This window comes from Ambystoma mexicanum, chromosome 1p (assembly GCF_040938575.1).
Source record: "Ambystoma mexicanum isolate Mex_15411 chromosome 1p, UKY_AmexF1_1, whole genome shotgun sequence".
In the NCBI taxonomy this organism is placed as follows: Eukaryota; Metazoa; Chordata; class Amphibia; order Caudata; family Ambystomatidae; genus Ambystoma; species Ambystoma mexicanum.
In genome coordinates, this window is record NC_090921.1 from 1,301,585,307 (window position 1) to 1,301,608,978 (window position 23,672).

The following is a 23,672-nucleotide window of genomic DNA, read 5'->3' on the forward strand; positions in this document are numbered from 1 at the left end:
ACAACAGCACCATGAGAGTCTTCTCTCCACCAGCAGCGGCTGATGCAATCACGATTACATGTGGCGTGCCTGAGGGCTCCTGTGTCTTGCCAACAATGTATAATATATTTACAACGCTTTTGTTCGATGATCTCTATCATCTGGGTGTCACCTACACTAATTATGCAGATGACACCCAGATCCTCATACCCCTCACCGGGGATTATGAGGACACTGCCCTTGAAAATAAAATGTATCTAATCATTCAAGCATGGATGGCTGCTCATGGCCTATGCTTGAATGAAGATAAAAATGAGATCCTTTTACTTACCACCTCAGTCAACCTGAGCAAACTAAACCCCCAAATACACCTCATTTAATATAGATGGTAAGCACATCAAAGCGGTAAAAGAGGTAAACACTCTAGGCTTTTACCTCGACTCAACACTCACTTGGCAAACATGTCAATGCTATGTCCTCAGCCACAGCATACACCTGCAAGCTGATCAGAGCCTGCAAACCGTTCCTATACAAGATCAGCTGCACAATCCTAGCCAAAACCCTCATTCTCTCCAAGTTGGACTATTGTAATGCCTTGTACTTGGGTGCAAACAAGTACATAATCAATAACATCCAAATCCTCCAAAATAATGCCCTCAGAAAGGCACAGGGCATTCCAATAAGCGCATATTTCAGAGCTGAGGCGACAGAACAAATGGTTATCCATAAAAGACCAAGTCTTGCTCAAAACGGTTAACTAACCCATAAATGCCTCAAAGCTGCCCTGCTTTACCTCTCTGAGGTAATCATCAGAAAAGTCTCAGAACGCCCTACCAGGACAGCTCATTCCTGCTGCCTGGTAGTTCCCAGATATAAACTAAAAAAAACCAGGAGGAAGCAGCTTCCCCGTTTTGGCGGCACAGCAATGGAATGCCCTCCCTCCACCATTACAACAGCAGTAATGATCCGCCGAACATTGCCATTAAGCACCACCATGGACACTTCCAAAGAGAAATTCAGTGAGAAAAATCTGGGAACTGCCCCCTTTTCCAATTGTCAAAGATGAACTCCAAGTCTGGCATTTCTTTTCAAGACTTCAATATGTCTCAGTCCAATGTCAGCAAATTCCTGTGGCTCAAGAACAATAGGTTTTTCCTATAACTCCTTGTTAGGCAGCTAAAAGAGTGTCTTGAATGAACCACAGTCCAATTAATTCTTTATCTGTCTACTGGACAGTCTCTGCGTCCTTCCTAGTCATCGATCTTGTCTGCACATGCTGAACTACTCCACCTTGACTTGCTTCTGAATGGGTTGGGGTGTGGTGGTCTCTCCATTGTAGATCTTCAGGTCTCCCAGGAATACCCAAGCACGACATCCTTGCACTTTCACTGCTGATGGAGCAACATCCTCCACGTGCCATTAAACCTGGGTTGATACCATTTGCAAACAAAATTACGGATTAGCACTTGATCTCCGGGGAAAAGTCTTGGCAATAAAAGTTATTTTGATCCGGTAGCTGTATGGTCTTCATCTGTGTTCCGAGATCTACACCACGTCCACTTGACTTGTTCTGAAATGACAGATACTTGTATTCATGCATGTTAAGTAGGCATTTAGCTCATCTCCTAACAATTCTGCTGTTGACTGGGCATCCCTTCTATTCCTCGATGGAGGAGTAAGGCGTTCTCATTCACCTCCCCGTTACTAGTTCATGAGGTGTAAGATGATGGTCAGAGCCTGGCTGATCCCACAACGCATATAATGCAAGAGCAAAGCAAGAGCAAGGCAATGCAGCTATCCTTTTGTTCAGCGTTAATTTAAGCTTGGCTATCCTTTCTTTAAGCAGGCTGTTTGAGTCCCTCACAGATCCTGTTGTCTTGCAGGTGATATGCCAAAGAAAACGTATGCTTGATGCTAAGCAATAAGCTAATCTGCTCGAACACTTCATTCACAAAATGGGGGCCATTATCAATAACTCACATACTCCCCATCTAGGAAATATTTATCAAACTAAGAATTTCGCTGCGCAAGTGGCATCTGGATGTGTGCACGGGCCAGCTATGACCCACCTTGAGAAAGGGCACATTACCACCATCATATCTGTAACCATGACAGACCTGCAGTATCAACAGTCGATATGTAAATGCTGAAATTGACCATTTGGTCGAGGAATAACACCTCTATTTGCAGCATGTGCTCAGCAGTAAAGCTTTGACATACGATGCAATTTACTACATAAAATTCAATGTGTTCTAACAAATTTGGTATGAACCAGTCCTCCGCAATGGTTGCTGCAAGGCTTTCTCTAGTGACATGTGCAGGGTAGTGTAGCTGTTCCAACGCCACCCTTAATAAGGCTACAGGAATCACCGGTTTACCAGAGCTTTCCTGTCGCCACAATGCCTCAGAAGGGGATAGAGAACACCCCCTCTGCGTCCAGAGATCTTTCTCATCCTGCAGTGCTTCCCCTTGGACTTCCATCAACTGTGTTAATGACAAGTTATTACAACTCATTCATCATTACCACCATTCTTTTATTCAAAACGGGCGTATCAAAGCTCACGATATCCTCAGAATATGCAACTCATTTTGCTTCTACGCCTGCGGCTTGGTTTACGCACGAGATGAAGTCTGCTCTCTTGGTGTGCCCTGCGCACTTAATGAGCGCTATGGCTACTGGGAGCTGTAGTGCTTTAATAAGTCTGTCCAATAAGGCGGTATATTGCACTGGAGTGCCGTCCGCTCGGAGGTAACCCCTCCTTTTCCAATCCAACGTGCTAACCCTGCGTGCACCGTTGACATAACATAGGCAGTGTCACTCTACACTTACTTCCTGGTCTGCGTTATTCTCAAGCACGACAATCAGTGCCACTAATTCTACCGCCTGACGGTAGTCGTGCACTTATAAATACTTTAAATTCCCCATTAGCCATGTACCTTACCACAGTGGCACCTGTATATCTTTGCCCATCAGTTTGATCGATTTTTGAAGAACCATGAATAAAGAGAATCTTCCCAGCTGCTAGAGCATTTTCTTTCACCCTCGGAATCTCGTCCTAGAACTCCTCATAGTTGGCGCAATCATGTGCCTGCTTGTCATCTGCCAGGGGCTCGGATACAAACGTGGCAGGATTCACAGTTTTACATCCGACTATTTTAATCGCTGGATTTGAAATGACCACCTCATAAGCAGAAGATCTTTGTGACGTCAACATACTCTTAGGTTTTTCTAAAACAGCAAATAATGCATGTTCAATAAACATGGTCATGGAACACCCCATGGTGGCAGCCTTCTCAAGAGCTAAAGCGGCGGCTGCCAAAAATTGTTTGCACGGGAAGTGGTCCCTCATTACTGTATCCAAAATCCCACTAATATGATAAAGGCTTATATCCCAACGTGGTTCGGAGTACTGCCGTCAAAACTGTTCCATTCGTGTGTGAAAATAAAAAGAATTCCTCAGAATAATTAGGAATCCCTAAGACTGGAGCCGTGCAAATTTCCTTTTTCAACTCGTCAAACAATTCTTCCATTTCCTCAGTCGATACAATCTTATCTTGACTCGCTTGAGCGTTTTTCAGGGCTTGCAACAACAGCTTTGTGTATGAACTATAATCGAATGAAGCCTGAGTGCGGAGTAAAGGGCGGTGCTTTTTTTGTCTGCGCTGTTTGAGCCGCTGTGGCTCTGGAGAGAATCTTCATACATTGTGACTCTCTGTGGAATTATTCTGTTGGGCATTATAGACATTATACCAGGAAAACCAGTGCTTTTGGCTTTAACATATACGGAGTGCTTAGACACGCCCCCCTGGACCTGGACCTTGGACCCGGATACAAAAAGCAGAGAACAGCACCCTTGCGGCGTGAAGCCCGAGTGCGGAGTAAAGGGCGCTGCTTTTTTGGTTGGCGGAGGTGTTTACGGATTAATATCGTGGAAAATGAACGTAACAAATCCGTGATCTAGCGGCAGGGCGGCGCACGTCAGAAGCTGCAAGAGGAGCGGTGTGTGTGCCGCTTATAAACCTTTCACCGCCTCTTTAAAATGTTTCTCCTGAAGCCCGGCACGACAAAAGGAGAAAAGGGCAGAAGCACTCGAAATTGCTGTTCAGCTGCCGTGCTGAGGCGCTGAACTGTGGCTGCTGGACTAAAAAAAGGCACGGCCCGAGAAGGTAGGACTAATATATTTTCACCAAAGCAGATCTAGCTGCAAGCGGGAGACTGCGGGAGGTCTCTCCTTTGATCCCGTCGCACTATACTAAGAGCAGATCGCAATAGAAACTGTTAAACGTTCGCCTTATTGCAGTGATTGGCTCTGTGAACGTTAAACGCCCTTCTCCTATTTTCTATCCTTTTCCTTCTGCATCGTAAGGAAGGGAATAGTTTCTTACCTGTAACTCCATTTCTCCAGCATTGGTATCTTTCATGGATTCACATGCTTAGAATATTCCCCGTCGTCAGACTGGGACCCCTCGGTACACATATATAGCCTTTTCCAATAGGAAAACTTCCGACACTTTTGTGTCCTATCTACGTCCTTTTAGGACCCGCCTACGCATGCTCCATAGGCCGTCCCCGTATAAGAGGCCCGCCCCCGCGGTTCCCCTTCAGATTTCGGCCCCTCCAAAGTAGGAAGGGTTAAATTTATCAAATACATTACATTCCGGGGAGGTTGGCGGGCGCATGTGAATCCATGAAAGATACCAATGCTGGGGAAATGGAGTTACAGGTAAGAAACTATTCCCTTCTCCAGCATTGGACCTTTCATGGATTCACATGCTTAGAATAGATTGTATAGCAGTAACACTTGAGACGGCGGTGAGAATGTAATGTAATATACCCTCAACATACTACACAATGCATATGTACAGTAGGAATAAGTTACCTCATTTAACCTTACCCACATAAAATAAAATGTCATTAAAAGGGTAGACAACAGATTCTCCACAGCGTGGAGCTTACCTTACTGAAACAGATGGTGCAGGACAGCTCTTCCCATCTGCACCTCGTCCGCATGCTGCCTGGCAAGGCAGTAGTGGCGGGTAAACGTGTAGGGCACTGACCATGCCACAGCTTGGCATATATCCGTCAACGGAATTCCTGCCCATAAAGCTGTTGAGGAGGACATCGATCTTGTAGAATGGGCTCTAGGATGTCCTTGCAGTGGCCTTCCGGCCTTAGAGTGACAAAACGCAATCGTCGATGAGACCCATCGAGCCAATCCTTGTTTAGAGATTGCTTTTCCTCTCGTCGACGGACCATATGCGACGAACAGTTGTCTAGTAGACCTGAATTCCTGTGTACGATGTAGGTAAAATTTCAGAGCCCTCTTAACGTCCAGGGTATGAAGAGCTTTTTCTGCTGCCGATGATGGTGTGGCGAAGAAAGTAGGGAGAACAATGGACGAGTGTTTGTGATACACTGTCGGAACTTTTGGGACGAACATAGGATTAGTTGCCAGGACTACTTTGTCCTTAAAGAATCTAAGGTATGGCGGGTCTACGACCAGCGCTTGCAGTTCCGAGATTCTTCTAGCTGATGTGATAGCAATCAAGAATGCCAACTTCCACGAAATTAATTTTATGTCGGACGTGGCCATAGGCTCAAAAGGCGGTTTCATTAAGCCTGCCAACACTGTGTTGAGACTCCAAGACGGGGGGAAACGTTTTTCCGGGGGAAAAGCTCGAAATAAACCCCTCATGAAGTGTTTTACAAGTCTGTCGCTAAATAGAGGAGACGACTGCCTTTTCCTTGTGAACCTCGAGATGGCCGCCAGGTGCACCTTTATCGATGTGAAGGATAATCCCCTCTCCGCCAAGAGGAGCAGGTAAGGTAGAACTTGTTCCGGCGTCACCGACAACGGTTGTAGGCCCTGTTGTCCCCTACACCATTCACAGAACCTCCGCCACTTATAGGAGTAGGATTTGTTTGTAGAAGGGGCTCTAGTCACCTGCAGAATTTTTTGACAATCCTCCGAAACGTCTAAAGCACCGAACTCCGAAAAGTCAGGAGCCAGGCTGTAAGGTTGAGACTGTTCGGGTCGTGATGCCACACCGTGCCTTTGTCCCGGGATAGTAGGTTCAGGACTTTCGGAAACCCTATGGGATGTTCCAGCGACAGGTGAAGCAGGTCGGAGAACCACGGTTGCCTTGGCCAGTATGGTGTCACTAGAATTACCCGGCAATTGTATCTGCGTATCCACTGTATTGTCCTCTGTATGAGAGGGAACGGGGGAAAAGCATAGAGGAACATGTCCATCCATGGGAAGGAGAATGCCTCCCCCCTGGAGCCCTCTTGAGGCCATCTTCTTGCGAATTGCTCGCATTTCTTGTTGTCTTTGGTCGCGAAGGCGTCCAGAGGGGGGTGACCCCATTTCTCGAACACATTCATCAGGTGAACTGTGTCCATTTCCCACTCGTGTATCTGGGCCATGCTTCTGCTGAGGGAGTCTGCTTGGGAGTTCCTCACTCCTGGAAGGTGATGAGCCACGATGGAAATGTTGTGCTTTAATGCCCAATGCCATGTTTTCTGGGCTTCTATGGAAAGAGTTCTTGATTGCGTCCCTCGTTTCCTCAGATAAAACATGGCCATTGTATTGTCGGTCAGTATTCGTACTCGCGAGCCCTTGATGTGTGGTAGGAATGCCTTCAAGGCCCATCGTACTGCTCTGAGCGCTAACACGTTTATGTGTAGGAGTGACTCCGTTGGAGACCAGCGACCTTGCGTTTGGAGAGCACCCATGTGAGCTCCCCATCCGGTTAGGGACGCATCCGTGACTATGGTTCGCTGAAACTCCGGCTCCTGTAGGGGTACGCCGCTGTTCAGATTGTGGAAAAACTGCCACCACTGAAGGGTCCGAAGCAGCTTGTCGTCGTCGATGGTTATCTTGTCTGACCACGATCCTTGAGCCTGCGTCCATCGGTCCGCGAGGCATTCCTGGACTGGCCTCATTAATAGGCGACAGTTTTCCACCAGATGGATGCAGGATGCCATGGCCCCTAGGACCGAAACGTATTTTCTCACTGAGATCTTGGTGTTTCGCCGTAGTCGGCATGCTTGTTGATTGAGTCTTGAGGTTCTGTCGAGAGAAGGTTTCACTAGCCCTAACTGGGTCTCGAACTGTGCCCCCAGGAATACCAGCGATCTCGATGGCTGCATAGAGGATTTTTCGAAGTTTATGGCGAATCCCAGCTGTTGTAGAAGCTGCATGGTGGCTTGTAAACTTGTGTTGGTCGACGCTGGGGAGGATCCCCTTACCAGTCAGTCGTCGAGGTATGGGTATACATGGTGGCCTTGCTTCCTTAGCCAGGCCGCTACTGGAGCCAGGCATTTCGTGAACGTTCTGGGGGAGGTCTTGAGCCCAAAAGGAAGAACCGTGAATTGGTAGTGAGTCCGCCGTATTACAAATCTTAGGAATTTCCTGTGTTTCCGACACATTGGAATATGGAAATACGCGTCCTGTAAATCCAGGGACGCTAGAAAATCCCCCTCTTGAACGGCGCGGATCACTTCCTGCAGAGTGAGCATCTTGAATTTTAGGCTCTTTAAAGACTTGTTGAGATCGCGTAAGTCTAAAATGGGACGCCATTTGCCGTTCGGCTTTTTTACGACTAAATATCTTGAGTAGACTCCTTGACCTCTCTGTGATGTTGGAACTAATTCTATCACGCCCTTTGCTAACATGAGTGTTACCTCTTGTTGCAGTATCTTCAGATGGGAATGAGCGGTGAACGCAGGTGGAATTTGCGGAGGGCTGTGTTTGAATTGTAGAGAGTGTCCGTTTCTTATAGTATCCAGCACCCATTGATCCGTCGTTATTCGTTCCCATTCGTCGACATATGCTGAAACTCTTCCCCCCAGAACGGTGTGTTGTATGTCACTGCTGATCTTTATTTTGCTTGTCTCTCGACGACGACGGATATGATGGTCTTTTCCTGGAAGTCTGGAAGTTCCGGCGACGGTTTGCCGTTTGGGAGGCACGTCTGTATCCCTGGGAGGGGTAAGCTGATCTGCCAAAGGATCTGTCTCCAGATGCAGAGAATCTTGAATGACCTGAAGCCCCCCTAAAGGGACGAAAAGACTTGTAGTTTCTGCCACTCTGGAGGGCACCCAATGAACGTGCCGTGTCCGAGTCCTCTTTCATTCCCTTTAGGGCTTCGTCCACCTTCTCACCGAAAAGAAGGTCTCCCTCAAAGGGCATTTCTAAAACATTGTATTGTACTTCTGGCCTGAAGTAGGTACACTTAAGCCATGACTGTCGACGTAATACAACCCCATTATTGACTTGCTTGAAGCCTGACTCAGCGAGGTCCACCGCGATGTTTATTGCGTGATTTGAGGCTTCCTCACCTTCTCGGACGAGTAACATTGCTGCCTTCCTATGCTCTTCCGGAAGATGATCAAGCAACGGAGCTAGCCTGTGCCACATCTCCCTATCGTATCTGGCAACAATTGCCAGAGAGTTTGCGGCCTTTACTGTAGTCGCTCCCACGGATAGCACTTTTTTGCCAAAGGCATCTTGGCGTCTCGCTTCGTTCTCAGGAGTCGTCGTGCACTTGTGCTGGGCCTTCGCCTTCCTCGCCGCTGCCGCCGACACCACCGAGTCTGGCGTTGGTTGGGAGGATAAACACTTGGGGGTAGACTCTGGAGCCTTAAACTTTTTTTCCAGGCGTCCTTTCACTGCCGGCTCTGAAAACGGGTGACGCATTGTCTGCAACCCCTCCTTCCATACATGGTCTAGTATTGGTATCGAGAACACAGACCTCCTTCTCTTACCCATGTGGTCGAACAAAAAACAGTTTTTCTGTTCTTCCTGGGACAAACCAAATTCTTTGCATGCCTTCTCCATCATAGAATGGAATGACGCAATGTCGTCCGGAGGGGACGGGTGAGCTGGGCTTCTAGGGGTTTCCAACTCCACCTCTGACTCACAGGTTGGATCCCTGGAGGGGGATGATGAGATATCCGACATGGCTCCCCTGTCAGACTCCGAATCTGGCAGCTCACCTTCCTCTTGTGCCAGTGCTGAGATTGGTGTGCGTAGGTGCGTCGGTTGACGGGACGGGCCCGGCTCGTCGACGGGTGACTGTGGCAGGTTTGCCTGAGGTAGTCTCTGGTCCAACGACTAACAACGACTGAAGCGTGGACAGAATTTCCAACGACAAAACAGATTGAGGATTGAGAAGAGGGGCAGATACCATCCTCTCGTCGACGACTTGTCAGCCACTCGTAGCCCTAGGTCTGCTGGGCCAGCTATTCTTTCATTCTCGTCCTCCGAGGACAGCAACACAGCCTGTTCTTGTAGTAAAGTATCCGGGGGGGTCGGATCAAAAACTTCAGGCCTCCAGGCCTCCTGTAGAACCCCCGTCGACGAGGCCATCGTCGACGTTGTCGTCGGTGGGACGGTGGATGCCACCTGCGTAAGTGGCAGGGTGGAGGCCGATGACTGGGCCGCCGTCGACGACGGTGACTTAGCAGGTGGTTTTGGCGGTCCCGCCTTTTCCACACACGACTTGCTTTTACTCGACTCTCGACTCGTGGTCGATCTATGATGATCGCCCGAGGAGGATTTCCTTTCCTTTTCATGCTTTTTTGATGAAGATGATTTCTTTGACGAGGAGTCTCTTCCAGACGACACTTTTTCCGTCGGTCGAGATTTCTTCGCCGGTGGTTCCGACGAGGTAGCGCGGCGTGATGTTTTCGCCGATTGTGTGGAGCCTACCTCCGAAGGGGGGTATGCCCCCGCTCCATCATTCAGCCATGCCACAAGTCGTCGACTGCGGTCTTTGAGGGTTTTTTGAGAAAACCCTTTGCATATGTCGCAGTTATCCGCCGAATGATGAGGGTGGAGGCAATATATACAATCCATATGTCCGTCCCCCTCGTAAACTTTTTTCAAGCCGCACGTCGCGCATGGGCGGAACAGCGCTTTTCCTGACACAGAGGACATTTTCTGTACTCAAATTCCAGTAATGCAACCTTGTACAAAATAGTAAGACAACGCGAGGAGATCCCACTACTTTGGAGACGGTTGAAATCTGAAGGGGAACCGCGGGGGATTGCCTCTTATACGGGGACGGCCTACGGAGCATGCGTAGGCGGTTCCTAAAAGGACGTAGATGGGACACAAAAGTGTCGGAAGTTTTCCTATTGGAAAAGGCTATATATGTGTCCCGAGGGGTCCCAGTCTGACGACGGGGAATATTCTAAGCATGTGAATCCATGAAAGATCCAATGCTGGAGAAATAATATCACAGGTGTCTATTGGAAATGATATTTAGATTATAGCAAGCGCCTCAAGAAACAAAATCCAGCTGGTTGAGCACGGTTGAGTACGGATGGTAAATACCCCTTATTTCAGCTAACGAGAGAGTGGAGAAATATCTATTGCGAGTAGTCTCTGCTTTTTGAGCACTGTCTGCACTTCACCTATTTAAAGAGGTAATCCTCTTAGATGACAACAATGAGACTTTGAAGCACAAAAGAAATGGGAGAGAAAGACGGGTCATATTTGGCAGAGGACCAAGCTGACGATGTAACTATCCACCAGCAAATTCAAAATATCGTACACTTAAATACACCAGAACGAATCCAGGTTCAAATACATGCTGAAGAAGCAAATGGAAACATGGCACACATGAGCACAGAAAAAAATCCATGTACTATACTGACTGACAAAATGGAAACGGGGATTAGAAAACACTATAACAAAGATGATAAGAACCATTTTGGCAAAAAAAGACAAGAGCCATAGTGATGCGGAAGGAGAATCACTCATATGCTGGGAAAACCCACAATCCCACCCCCAGGTTCCGTTATCAAGCACAGAAATTCCCTTGTTGCTCGAAAAGACAGGGACTGGTCTCTTTGTGATAGACGCAGAGGAAGAAATAATGTCATCCCCAAATTTAAAAACTATAATCGAATACCCATGCCCTCACATAATTGCACAGTCCCAAAAGCTGCTGCATGTGCTTTATCGTGTGCGGTTTTCAAAATGGCCTCAGCCCTTTCAGGTGTAACTTTCTTTCCTTCATGCAAAATTAACTGTCCTATGTACAACACCTCTTCTTGACAATACTGAAGTCTCTTTGTCCACCTTATATCCTTTCTCAGCTAATGATTATTTTAGCTGAACTAAGTCACGTCTGCACTCTTCTTCTGATGTGCTGCAGACCAAAATATCATCTATGTATTTCAACACAACAAATAAATATTGCTTAAGTCCATCTGCAGGACACTATTGAAAAAATCGATGGAGACTCACAGTACCCCTGGAGTAATCGTGCTTTTTAACTTAGTGTTTCTGAACATAAATGACGTTAGATCTTGAAAATCTTTATGCAATGGGATTGAGAAAATTTCATTTTTCAAGCCAATCATAGTGAAATATTGTGCCTCAATAGGGATACTACATAAGATCGTTGGATTAGGAACTAGAGGAAACTCTGCCTCTACAATCTGATTAATTGGGCCCATGTCCTGAATTAAACGCCATGACCCCCCTTTTGATTTCTTAATCTGATACACTGCGGTATTGCATGGTGACTGACGACACTAAAATACCTTGATCCATCATGGCAGATATAGTCTTAAAAATACCCTCATCTGCCCCTTGAGACTTGGATACTGTCGTGCTCAAGGTAAAATTGCTCTTGCTTTCAGTTCAATCTCAACTTCTCCAACCCCCTTCAATAAGCCGGTTAGGGACTTTGCTGGATTTTGAGGACTTGGTTTTTTTTAACCTGGAGAGAGTGTGACCCTTTTTCCCACTCTCTCATGTATTTTAATGTGCATTTTAGCTCTGTTTCTTTTGGTTGAGTCTGACAATCTCGATAGACATCTTTTACAATGTGTCACACAGCACCTTCAGTGCAGTGGCACAGGGAAGTCTTTCAGATTTCACAAGGTTTAAATACCTTCTCTGGGATAAACTACTGTTTTACAGAGCAGTAAAGTGAAATTGACTTTACTTAGCATTGTAACTTTCTAGACCCAGCACACACCATCTTACAATAGAGTACTGGAGGGGTTACTTGGTCACCCCTGTGTCTAGATGCTCATGTAAACATTTTTAGGTTACCCTTTACCCACAGAATGGCTGGTGGCAGTGGTTTTATTTGAAATACTATGGTTTGCATTTACAGCAGGCTGCGTTCACGGCTCCGGTAAAGCAATGGCAGGAGCCATCTTTTTCAAAATGGCGCAGAGCCAACTTTTACAAAATGGTCCCCAGTCTTCTTTTTTCGCCATGTCTTTGTGGAAAGGTCCTTCTAGAGATTTTCTCTGTGCGCCAAACCAGGTTTGTTCTTTGTTCATTTCGCCTTTGGCGGGATTCAGAAGTGAAGCCCACCTCTGGCTCCAGAGTGTCCAGGGGAGGCACAAAGTGAGGAGGTGCCCGAAACTCCCTGTGCTTAGTCTCCCAGGAGACCCAAATGCACTCTGTGATGATTGGCTGGCAAGGACAGCCACCCTGGTGGGTGAGTGACAGCTAGGCTGGAATGAATGGGAGCGAACTGAATAAAAGGAAAGTCTTTTAGCTTGGAAGGCAGAGTCGACCACTGGACTAAGGAACTGAATAAGAGCTTGAAGAGGACACCTGCTGCAACTCATGGACTGCTCGTTTGCCTGGTGAAGCCCTGCTGCAGTGCTGAAATGCCAAGTTCGCATCGACATAGAAGTTGCTGCAAGGACGACTTCTCCCTTTGAGTCGGTGGGACCAATCAACTCCAAAGTAAGCCACCTGGACATCCATCTCGGAGCTGGTTGTATTTCCTCATAGTTGCTGCAGGAAACTGTATAGCCAGGGAGAGGAACACCAGATTGTGCATTGCTTTTATGCTGGACCAAAGCTTTTGGAAGATCCTCTGGACTCCCACGAAGCAGGACTGACCAAGCCTGAGCCCCCTCAGCAGAGTGCAGGACACCAGAAGCAAGGACAGTCCACCTTGAGAGCCAGGAACCGCATTGTTGCTATTTGCGGTAGCTGAAACACGAAACAGCCACTGAAGTGAAGTTTGCCAGTTGCGGGTTTTGACAGTTCCAGTGCATCCCTCCTGCGACATCCTCCCTCGTCAGTACGCAACTGTTAATGTCGTAGCAGTACATGCAATTTCCCTTTGTGCTACTAACCACACCACATACAAAAATGTTTGTGTATCTACTCGGTACAAAAACAAATGGTGTAGTTCCTGTTTGCCTTTTTATCTAATTTCTGATTATAAATACATTTATTTTTACTTGTGCGATTTTTTGCACAGTCAGATGATTGTATCGCTAGTTTATAATTAAACCTAGCCTTCTGTAGTCTGCCTGCAACTCCTGTGTGTCAATGAGAGGGGTAGTTTTTGACTCTATATTTGTTTTTTTTTAAAGTAAATGTTTTCCATAGCAGGGACAATACCACACTGTCTTCTTCCCAGTAATTACCTTAATCTACTCACAAGGTGGTGAGTACCCCCTCTCACTATGGGATCGCCCTTTAGGTCGATCGAGGCACCCCAGTGACTATGAACCCTTAGATTTAGGTAGGTCTATATCAGACCATCTTACATCTCTGTCCGTAGGAGAACACCCCTTCAGGACCATATACACTAACCCCTGCTTCCCCACAGAAGGTTGAGCCATCTTCGTCTGACATATCCTGTCCCCAACTCGTGTGACTTTCCTCTTTCTCGTCTCTATTCAGAGTCAGCCTATCCAAAGACAAAGCTCTATGCTTGAGGCTAAACAAGCTTCTCTCTTTGCCTTGCGGCTGCATACTTTCAAATCAATAATTTTTTCCCCTGCCTTTAAATTCTTTCTTGGTCCTCATGTCATGATAAACCTTATCAATTTTATCTCTAATGCTTCTGATATCAAAATCATCTTCTAGATTTACTCTAGACGGGCCTGGCATTGGCTCATGTGCCGGAAAGAATTCTTGGTTTTCCCAAGCTACTACTGGGTTCCATTAATTATTTCTCTATGCGATCAATGTCGCGTGACCTTTGCCTTCTCTTCCATTCCATTCCTTCATCGACTTCCCTTTGTTTTAGATTCTTCTCTAACTCTTTCCTCTTCCTGTCTCTTCATCTCTCCTCTTGTTTGCTCTACGCATTCCTTCATCTCTTCGTCTTTGTAGCCGATCTCAATTTGTTCTTCCTCTTTCTTGCTTATCTTGTTCGATTGCGCTTTGCCTATTAACGTACTTTGTTCTTCTGCTCTCTTATTTTCATCTTGATACAGCTGTTCCCCTTTGTCTGTCCTTTCTTTTAGCCTTGTCCTCTTTGTCTTTTCTCTTGTTCCCCGTCTTTTTTGTCCTGTTCATCCTGATCTTCTTGCCTTACTTCCTCAATGCTCTTTCCTTCAAGTTTGTGCAATATCTGACCGCCCATCCATTTGTTCTGTATGAGCGCTACCTCGTCGGCTTGGTCTTTCTCTCCTTTCCATATTTTTATTTCTCTCTATATCTAGTGACATGCCTGGTTAGACACTTGTCCCGTGGGTCTGTAGGAAACATCTCTTTCTAGAGTCTTTTCGGGACTCTCATCGCTGCTACATGCAGGTGACATACCCAGTCGCTGCATTAAGCTCTCTTAAAGGATATAATCCTTTATCTTTCAAACCATCGCCTTTTACTTTAGGCGCGGAAGGGGGAGCAGAAGGCTCTTTCCCCCTTCTTTACACTGATTAAGCACCCAGTCCTCAGGAGACTGGTCTTCCCCTCCTGGTACATCTTCCAGAGCTCTAAGCTCGCTAATCTTTTTTCTAACTAAGTTCCTGTATAAGCTGCATGCAAGTATGTCGTCATATATTGCAGGACCTCTTTAGACATCGATCCCCTTGTGGCCATGGCATGAACATTTTATCTGCTGTACCCTTAACCCATTCTGCACTGTTTGGCTTAAGCTTAGGCATGTGTTTTGGCAGCTGTCTACACAAAAAGTACAAGCAGAGTAATGTCCTACGTCACGACTTAGTCACAACTATAACCACTGTTATTTCACACAAATAAATGCTTTCCAGAAAAATACAATATGAGTATGCACCAATCGTCGCAGCTCCAAGTCTCTATCACCTTTTACTTCAGTCTATCTAAGTCACTCAACATTATTAGTTTAATAAATAATCAGATTTCTTCAAATCTCATCGTTTCCACCCGTCTATTTTTTCCTTATTTCTCAATATTTCATTTTCTTACCACATATCTCATGCAACATATAAATAGACGGACAATACTGACAGACTGGCTGGCCCACATGTACTTTAGTTGATGCCCCTAACAAATGACTCCAATGGAATATGAGCTGTTCTCACAGTTAGAACCAGTAGAACCCTCAATTTTAAAATCGCTTAAGAGAGCATTGTTGTCGATGTTAATACAAGCGTGGCTGGTGATGGCCAAAAACTGGAAATTAACGGATCCACCCACGGTAATCTACTGGCTACACAACTCTGGGACATAGTGGCAATGGAGTGGATCACAACAGGATATAAGGAGATGCAGAGAAATGTAGGGAGTGATTGGGCAGAAGAGGTAGAACATTTGAAGAGTGATTATATGCAACAGTGGTGCCCACAAAACATTAGACTAGCAGACTTAAATTGATTTGCAAGGACAACAATGTCGTTGCATTGCATAGGAATGCCTACAACCACTGGAACTTTCATGCAAAGACACTGCATGAACCCAGGGAGGGACAAGGTAGGAGTGCGGTTAGGAGTAGATTAGATGTTATGTTTAAGAAATGGCAATAAAAAATAAAAACAAATTCTATCCGTGGGACATGTTTAGACCTTCAAAGGCTTGCTCATATCACAATATAATGGAAATGAGCTGCAATTTTAAAGTGCTTAATGCTGGGTCTAGGGAGGTGGTCTCTAATGATTTTCAGTCTGGCCAGATAAAGGACCTGGTACTCAAGATGATAAAAGTCCAGAAAATGTGGCTAATGGGATGGAAAACTACATGTTCTGAGTTGCAATTACAAAGATGTCATTACTAGATCATGTTGTCTGCCCCCTCATTACTCATGCTCTCCTTTTCGTCACCTCAGCAGCAGTTCACCATTGAAGCCCTTGATGGCAGTTGCGTGGGAGTCTTTGGGCCTAAACCTGTGCAGGTACATTTCTAGGCACAAAGGCTTCAAGACAGTTTTACCAAAATTGTCACAATACAGAAAGAAAACAAAGTACTAGATATAGAGGGAGCCACATACTTACACCTGGGATGATCTCCGCTTTCCCCTCCTCTCTCCACTCTGCCACCTTGGCATTGATCTGCTCACGCACTTCTGACTTGATCTCCCCTGTGTCTCCTGTTGGAGCAGATATATAAAAACACTTTCTTTGGCTTGGGGATAGTGGCACAAGGGATTTGAACAATGCACTCAAACAAATGCAAGTAAATGGTGCCTGTGTGTTGCAGACCTTCAACAGTAAGTGCTTCCACCAGTAGTCCGTAACAAACTCCCAACCACCCAGGTTTGGATTATTGAAATGTGTTACGTAGATTTTTCATTTCTATGCCGAATCTCCTTCCCCTCCCCCCCAAGCATTTTTCACTCATTCTTTTACTCTGTTTATGGGAACCCTTGCTAATTACTTTTGAACTTTATTTTTATGGAGTCCATATTTTCCAAGGCATCTGTAATTTAATTTTGTTGCACAGCGCCCTTTGTGCAGTGCTACTGGAAGCACTTTGGTCATCCCTTTACATTTTCTTTTATTTTCCTTGTGTGAACTGTTACCAAGGGTAGAGGGATATCTTTTATATTTTCTATGGTGAAAACAGCTCACCCCACCTTTTGAGGAGAGCTGAGGGGTTACCTAGAACCCCCTTTCTCACTGCTCTTGCAACAGTGGCAAGCATACATTTATGGCTGGTGGCGGTGGACGTGTTCTACCAAATTTTGTGCCGGAGTGATGGTGTCTCTTTTTTCGCCATTTTTCATGAGCTTGTCCTTTCTTGGTCGTTCTGCCGTCCTGGGTTGTGTTCATGGTTGGACTTTTGTCTTTGGCAGGAGTTTTTCGTGAAGCCAGCCGAGGCTCCAGTGCGTCTGAAGACAGGAAACTGGGGAGGTGTCCAAACCTTTGCAGCCCTAGTCTTCTGGCATGCCTGCCTGGATCCAGTTCTAACTGAGGCTGGCTTTTGCTCAGAACAGCCAGCCACCAAAGTTTGAATGCAGCATGTGCTGATTGGCTAGGTTCCTGGATAAACGGCCTGGATCTGGAAGCTGAAGACAAGCCGACCACTGGAACAGAATAAACGACGAAGATGACCAAAGACACCTGCAGCCGATTCCAGTAACGTCTGAAGTGACCGCTGCTGTCCTGACCTCATTTGCAAATTGACAGGGAAGCTCCGAAGAGGACGACCGCCTCCCATAGACTGGTGGACATAATCAATGCCAAGATGATCTGCAATTTGGGCCATCCCACGACCTTCCTGGGCTGGAAACCCCCTATACCCTGGGTCCTGTGACCATCCTGCAGTGCATAGTCTTCCAAAGAACGAATCTCCCTGAAAATTTGGTGGACTGTTGGACCTCCAGAAGCAAGCTTCCACTCAAAGTCCCCTCACCAGAATGCAGGACCGAGCATGCGAGGCAAATCGATTGGACGAGAACCACTCTTCACTGGTGTCCCTGAAAAGGCACCAAATCCACAGATCCGCACTAAAGCACGAAGAATCCTTTGCTAGGAGTCCCCTCTTGTGACCGCTGCTGTGAAATCCCATCCAGAGTCCCTCCTTTCGTCACCACGACCAAAGAACATGAGACCAGGTCTTCAGCTACTACTGTGTGAAGGCATCCATCTTCATCTTCAGCACTCCTCAGGTACTGTGGGACTCTAGGGTAATTTGTGTAGTTGAGAAATCGCCCGTCTAGGTTTACCCATGCCAACACTGGAACACATGCGGGGAGCCATCTCCAAAGTACCTGAACCCTTTTCTCCACAAGAACTGTTACTGAACGCCTACTCAAGATTTGCACAGTAACTCTTTACTTTGGACCTCCAATCTGACCCTAAAAAACACTCCGAACTAGAAGGGGAAAGACTCTTTAAACCTATGCTCTGTAAAAAGACTACTAAAGTAACGTACCTTATGTTGGAGTGGTTCCTACCATAAGGATCTCAAACCATGTGTTAAAGTTCTTACTTAGCTTTAAATTGTGTCTCTATTATAAAAAGTAACTAAGTACTTGCTACTTCAGTTAGTGTACGTGCATTATTCCCAAAACAGAATAAGTTACAAGTGTCGCCAAATACTTACTTTGTAATATTAGTAAAATAACTATTTCCTGAAACAGACTAGGTTACATGGTTTTGCTACAAAGTTATTATCTTTGAATCACATTGTCATTCTTAAAATGATTGCAAAGTTACTACTTACCTCTTAGTTACTCTAATCTAACAAGTAATTACAAGCTATGTAAATGGTTTACCTGCTTGTGTTGGTCTTGTACCTCCATGTTATTCCAGAAACTGAACAACCCCCAAATTTTTTAGTGGTTTTTCTTACCTTGAATTGCCTGCTGCTATTCTAGAAGTCTTTTACACGTGGTTTACTTACAAGTAGTATGGTATTGGTTTATATTGAGTTTGCCTATTGTGATAGTATTTACCTATCTAAAGGATTTGCTTTACGTGGGTGCGTTTTATCATAATATAAGTCAAAATGAGTTTGTGGTGAAGTGTTCCTTATACAAGTCCACACTGGTACACAAAGCTGCACCACATTTTGCATAGTTACCCGTTAGTACCCTCCAGACATTACTGGCTGCATGACATTTGGGTACGTCACCCTGTTCCCTGGATTTTAGCACAGTTCTAAATATGTTTGTCGGTTTGTGGCTTGGCAAAGCGTTATTCCTTATACAATTTCACACCGTTACACCAATCTGCCCCATATATTGCATAGTTACCCGTTAGGACCCTCCGGACATTACAAGCTACATGACATTTGGACACCCCACCGGTTTCACCGGATTTCAGCACATTCACACACAAGACGGTTGCCTGAAATCAGCAAAACATCAATGTGGTCGTAAAAGGTCCTGCCCCGACAGGAGGAACAAAACTCTAGGTCCAGGCCCTAGGATGCACCGTTTCCAAGATATTTGCACTACAACAAAGTGCACCACGCCAGGGTGAGGTTATGGGTGGGGAGAGAGCACAGAAGGTCCCAGTATTCAGCAGCACACCAACACTCGCCCCCCAAAGTCTGCTCTGGGGTATGTCAGCCAGCCACACACATTCTCAGTGCAGTTTACTTCAGGGTGCAAAGCAGATCAGGCAGATCGGAACAGCGACCTACAGGCTCAGTGTCATGTCGGTCTACAGATCCCGTTCGGAGAACAGGTACTTCTGCTAGTATATATGTTTATGTATATCATGGTTTAAGTGTTGCTTTGGACCATATGTTTGCTACAAGTTCTTTGTGCCTACCTGCAGCCCTCTCTCCCCCCTAAGATAAGCCTGCCTGCTCTGATACTCTACCATTACCATGAGTGGTACAGACTTATACTAAGTTGAGTTACTGTACTGCCCGAGGATAGTCTTATAAAGTTCTTGAGGTGGACTTTAGAAAAAACGATACTAACAAAAAGTAGAAGTTAAAACTAACATCCAACATGGTGGGCCTCAAGATTCCCAAAACAGTGTTACTAATTTTAGAAAGAAATTCTGTGCTAGAAAATAGAAATATTATTTAGGACCATGGGCATTAGCAGCCTTACCTACCAACTTTTTGGGGGTGGGTGGAGATTTCACAAGGTATAGGACTGGGTTCTGTTGAGAGCGGGGGAAACCCACCCAGCAGTCCTTTGTTTTTTGCTTAATGGCATTTTGTAATCCCTCTCGCTACTTGCTTTATTCTATTTTTGCTTCTGGCACAATCAATCCAATCTTCTCTCCTGTTTAGTAGTTCTCCCTCTCAAATAGGTCTTGTTTTGCAGTTACAAATATTCCCAAAACACTAATCAATTTAATTATTTTAAAGATCTGTTTTCTCTCCATCTTTGGGCTGTTCATGGCCAGCATTCTGGGATCGAGCAGTGCAGCAGAGCAAAGATATTGATATAGGTGTCCAGCTGTGGGCATTTTGTCCCAGCAATAATGGCCGGTCAATGCTATAGTAAATAAGCAGTACAAACATTTCCTGAGTATTAGACTCCATATGAGCTTACCCCCAGAAATGCACTGTAGGTGCCCCACAAAAGCATGTACTTCTGTATCAATGTGTTATTTGTACCTGAGAAGAGAGCAAGGAAGCCCTGTGTTCGGCTGTTGATGACGTCAATCTCATGGAGAGAAACTGTGTGCACAACTTCCTTGCGTTTCTGCAGTTCGCCGTCAGGGCACTGGACAAACTTTGTCTGAAAAGGGAAAGTAGAGGATGAAAGGCTTGACATGAAGTTGAAAGTTGGCATGATAGTGCCAAGGATCTCGTGCACAGTTTCACACAGTCACAACAGTTCTAGTGAAACCTATGTGGCAGCTGAGTTCTAACATAAGTCAACGATTTAATGCACTTGGGTTCACTTCCATGCCTAGACAAATACTGCACCCCAAAATCCACTAGCCGGACAATACCATGCTCATCTTTTCAGCCATGTAACCACAAAACATTCCTCAAAGTTTTACTGACTGGAAAAACTTCCTGCAAACCCCAGTGTATCTCAGGGGAAGGGCAAAGCTTAGTGTGTCCAAACCACCCATTTGTGATGTGCTTCCAACAAGGGACACACAAACACACAGTACAGTTAAGGAGTATAAACATTTGAAAGACCACGTCATTACGAGACCGTATGTTTAGGCTTGTCCTATAAAGAGTATATACTTAATCATGATTGCTCTTATTTAGAATTTCAAGTGGCATAATGAGGGGAAGAAATGCAGACACACAAAAGGAGAAAATGCAGGTACTTTGATATTGGGTTTTGGGGTTACATGCTGTGTGGGGCATATTTGGATTTACCATTTGAAAACAGTTTTTACTCCGGAAAGGCACATAAAATAATGCAACAGTTGAATTGTGATAATCAAAAAGCCTTCTTATTTTTATAAGAATAGATATAAAAGCAAAATTTGATTGGCTGAAAGGGATGGACGGGTGAAGCGAGGAAACCTTTTTTAATGTACCACATTAGGTTTTACAGTGTAAGATCTTAAAACTATGCTGATCCATTCTCTACATAAAAAGGGCTACAGCAAAATATACCATTTAGGAGACGCAGTTGCTGTTAAGGGAGTTTTCCCAAGGTCCCACTTGGAGGAAAGACTTTAGTAAGCTATCCCAGTGGGTTGTAGATCCCCAACTCTTAGTATCAGTCTTTACTACTCAATGATCTTGGTAGAGTGGCAGAGCAGTCAGGCTAATCCCAAGAGCAAGATCTGAGATGTAGGTAAGTACACACTGAACCCACTCAGTAAAGCACATCAAAGAAACACTTTATAGATTATATACACACAGAAGAGTCACTGTTAAATACTTGGCACATTAAACCAACACACTTAGGCATGCTTTTCAATACTTTCAAGGGATCACGTCATTGGTAGTTGCTGAACGTATACAATTGCTACAGCAGTTCGACAGTTCTATCGATAATACTGCGCACCCACAAAGTAATATGGTTAACTGTATTTAGGCTACATACACATACAAGATAGTGATTTTTGGGAAGGAAAACAGTTGGTTAGTGTTATCCTAGCAGAGCTTCAGGTTCTAAAGGCAGTTTTGAGGCACAGCAGGTCTTTCCAAGTCAAAAACGCAATACTGGCTAAAAGCGGCTTAAAGTCCTGCAAAGCAGTAGAAATCAAAGTACCTGTGGATACTTTCTAGTCTCTAGGAAGGAATATACAAAAAGGCATAACCAACGCTGGAGACCCTGATTAAGTACTCTAAAATGGGACAGAAGCAGCGGCTTGAGTCAAAGGTAAGAGGGGGTTGCCCTGGACACCTCAAGGTGCAGCCCAATGCTCTGGCACAACTTTCTGGAATCAGGCAAGCAAAACCTTTCTCCCCACGGTACCTTAAATTAGAGGTTTGTGGTGGATGCTGCGTGTTGTTGCAGCTCTGGACCAGAAGTCCAGATTCCTTGGTCTGTTGACTGAAGGCAGACCAGGGACGGGATCGCTCCGCAGCAGTCTCAAGGGACAATCTCTGGCACGACTTTCAGCAACTTCTTGGGTCAGTGCGGTTTTGGCACCTTTTCTGCAGCACCGAAGAACGCGATTGTGTCCTTGAGGGCTTAGCAAAGATGTGGATAGATTTGACCTTTCCACGACGATGCACTCGAAATGGGCAGCAGGTCCCCTGGTATTGGGGTTCTGCAGCTCTGGAAACTCACAGGACCTCGGGAGATGGCTCAAACCACAGTTTGCCTTGGGACTGGTTGTTCCCACCAGCCAAGGTGGAGTCGTCCTCTTCTTCAGCTTCCATTGGTCGACTTGCTTTTCACTCCAGGAGCCTCACCTTTTGTATAGTTCCGGTACGCTCCTCTGCAATTTACAGAAAGGGGCAACAGCCAGACCAATTTCCCCCCAAACCACCACCATCTCCAGAGGAGCTAGTTCTACTTAGCAGACAGAGGGTCTCTTCCCCTCTCTTCTCCTTTCCTCCCCAGAATGGTAGAAGGGCTAACAAGGAACCACAGCGTCCTCGCCTCCCCCTGCTGTCTCCTCCTTGGCTCCTTTGCCCTCTCCTTCCTCTTCTGCCCCCCCCCCCCACGCGCCGCTTCTACACCTCCGCACCTCTGATTTGTACACCTCCCCTGTAGTCTTTCAAGGACGGCAACCATCTCCATATTCTAAACTGTCGCTCAGCAGTCAAACACTCCTCTGACATCTGCCACCTCCTTGAGGAACTTGACCATGACGTCCTCTGACTCACCGAGGCTTGGTTCACGTCCAGCTCTGTCACGAGCTTTGACACTCTCCTCCCTGATGGCTACAAGATCCTCTCTGGTGTTTCCCTGATCTTCGTAAGTGGATTCCTCCCTCTGTCCTTCCAATGCAGGCCTACTCTTTTGAATGCCTTGTCTGCAGGCTCTCTCTCTCTCCTGGCCATTCCCTTACTGTGGCTACCATCTATCAGCCACTTAGTCAGATCTCCTTCCTCTCTGAGTGGGCGGACCTCTCATCTTCCCTCCTTGGAGAGTCTCCCTCCCCCTCCCTCCACCTCTCTCCCGATTTCCTCGGACCTTCCCCTTTCAATCCCTCTCACCACTCCTCTCTCCTGGAGTGATCACTTTCTCCCTTCTTCCCACCTCACCCTCTCTACCCCTCAGGCCAAGCCAACTCCAGCACTACCACCTACCTTCTCGGTTATCCGACACATGAAGCATGTGTCAGTTGAGGCTTTCACCGCCACTTTCTCACCTCCCCTCCTCCCTTGGCTGACTTGCACCCTGCCACAGCCCTTTCCATGCTCCACTCTGCTATATTTGATACTCTCGACGTTCTTGCCCCAGTCATGAGGATCCGCTTGAAGCCCAAAGACAAGTGCAACTCTTGGTACGACTCAGACCTCGTCATTCTCAAACGCAAGTGCAGGGTGGCTAAGAGGAAATAGCGTGCTTCCTGTACATCCTCTGACAGACTGGCCTGTCGCCTGCTCCAAAGGCAATACTGGCTCTCTATCTGCACCAAGAAGAGAACCCATATCCAAGCCCCCGTCTCAGCGGCATCCAACAACTCGGCCAAACTCTTTAAA

The 23,672-nt window shown here is 46.0% G+C and overlaps 1 protein-coding gene across 1 annotated transcript in view; it reads right to left on the reverse strand.

Annotated features, from left to right (window-relative positions):
• Window positions 1-23,672, reverse strand: part of RUVBL2 (RuvB like AAA ATPase 2) — a 220,411-nt gene that overhangs the window by 90,248 nt on the left and 106,491 nt on the right. The window contains exons 9-10 of the mRNA XM_069605872.1: window positions 20,211-20,334; window positions 16,178-16,272 (exon numbers count right to left, since the gene is read on the reverse strand). Of these exons, the coding sequence (XP_069461973.1) occupies window positions 16,178-16,272; window positions 20,211-20,334 (219 nt within the window). The remainder of the gene's footprint in view (window positions 1-16,177; window positions 16,273-20,210; window positions 20,335-23,672) is intronic.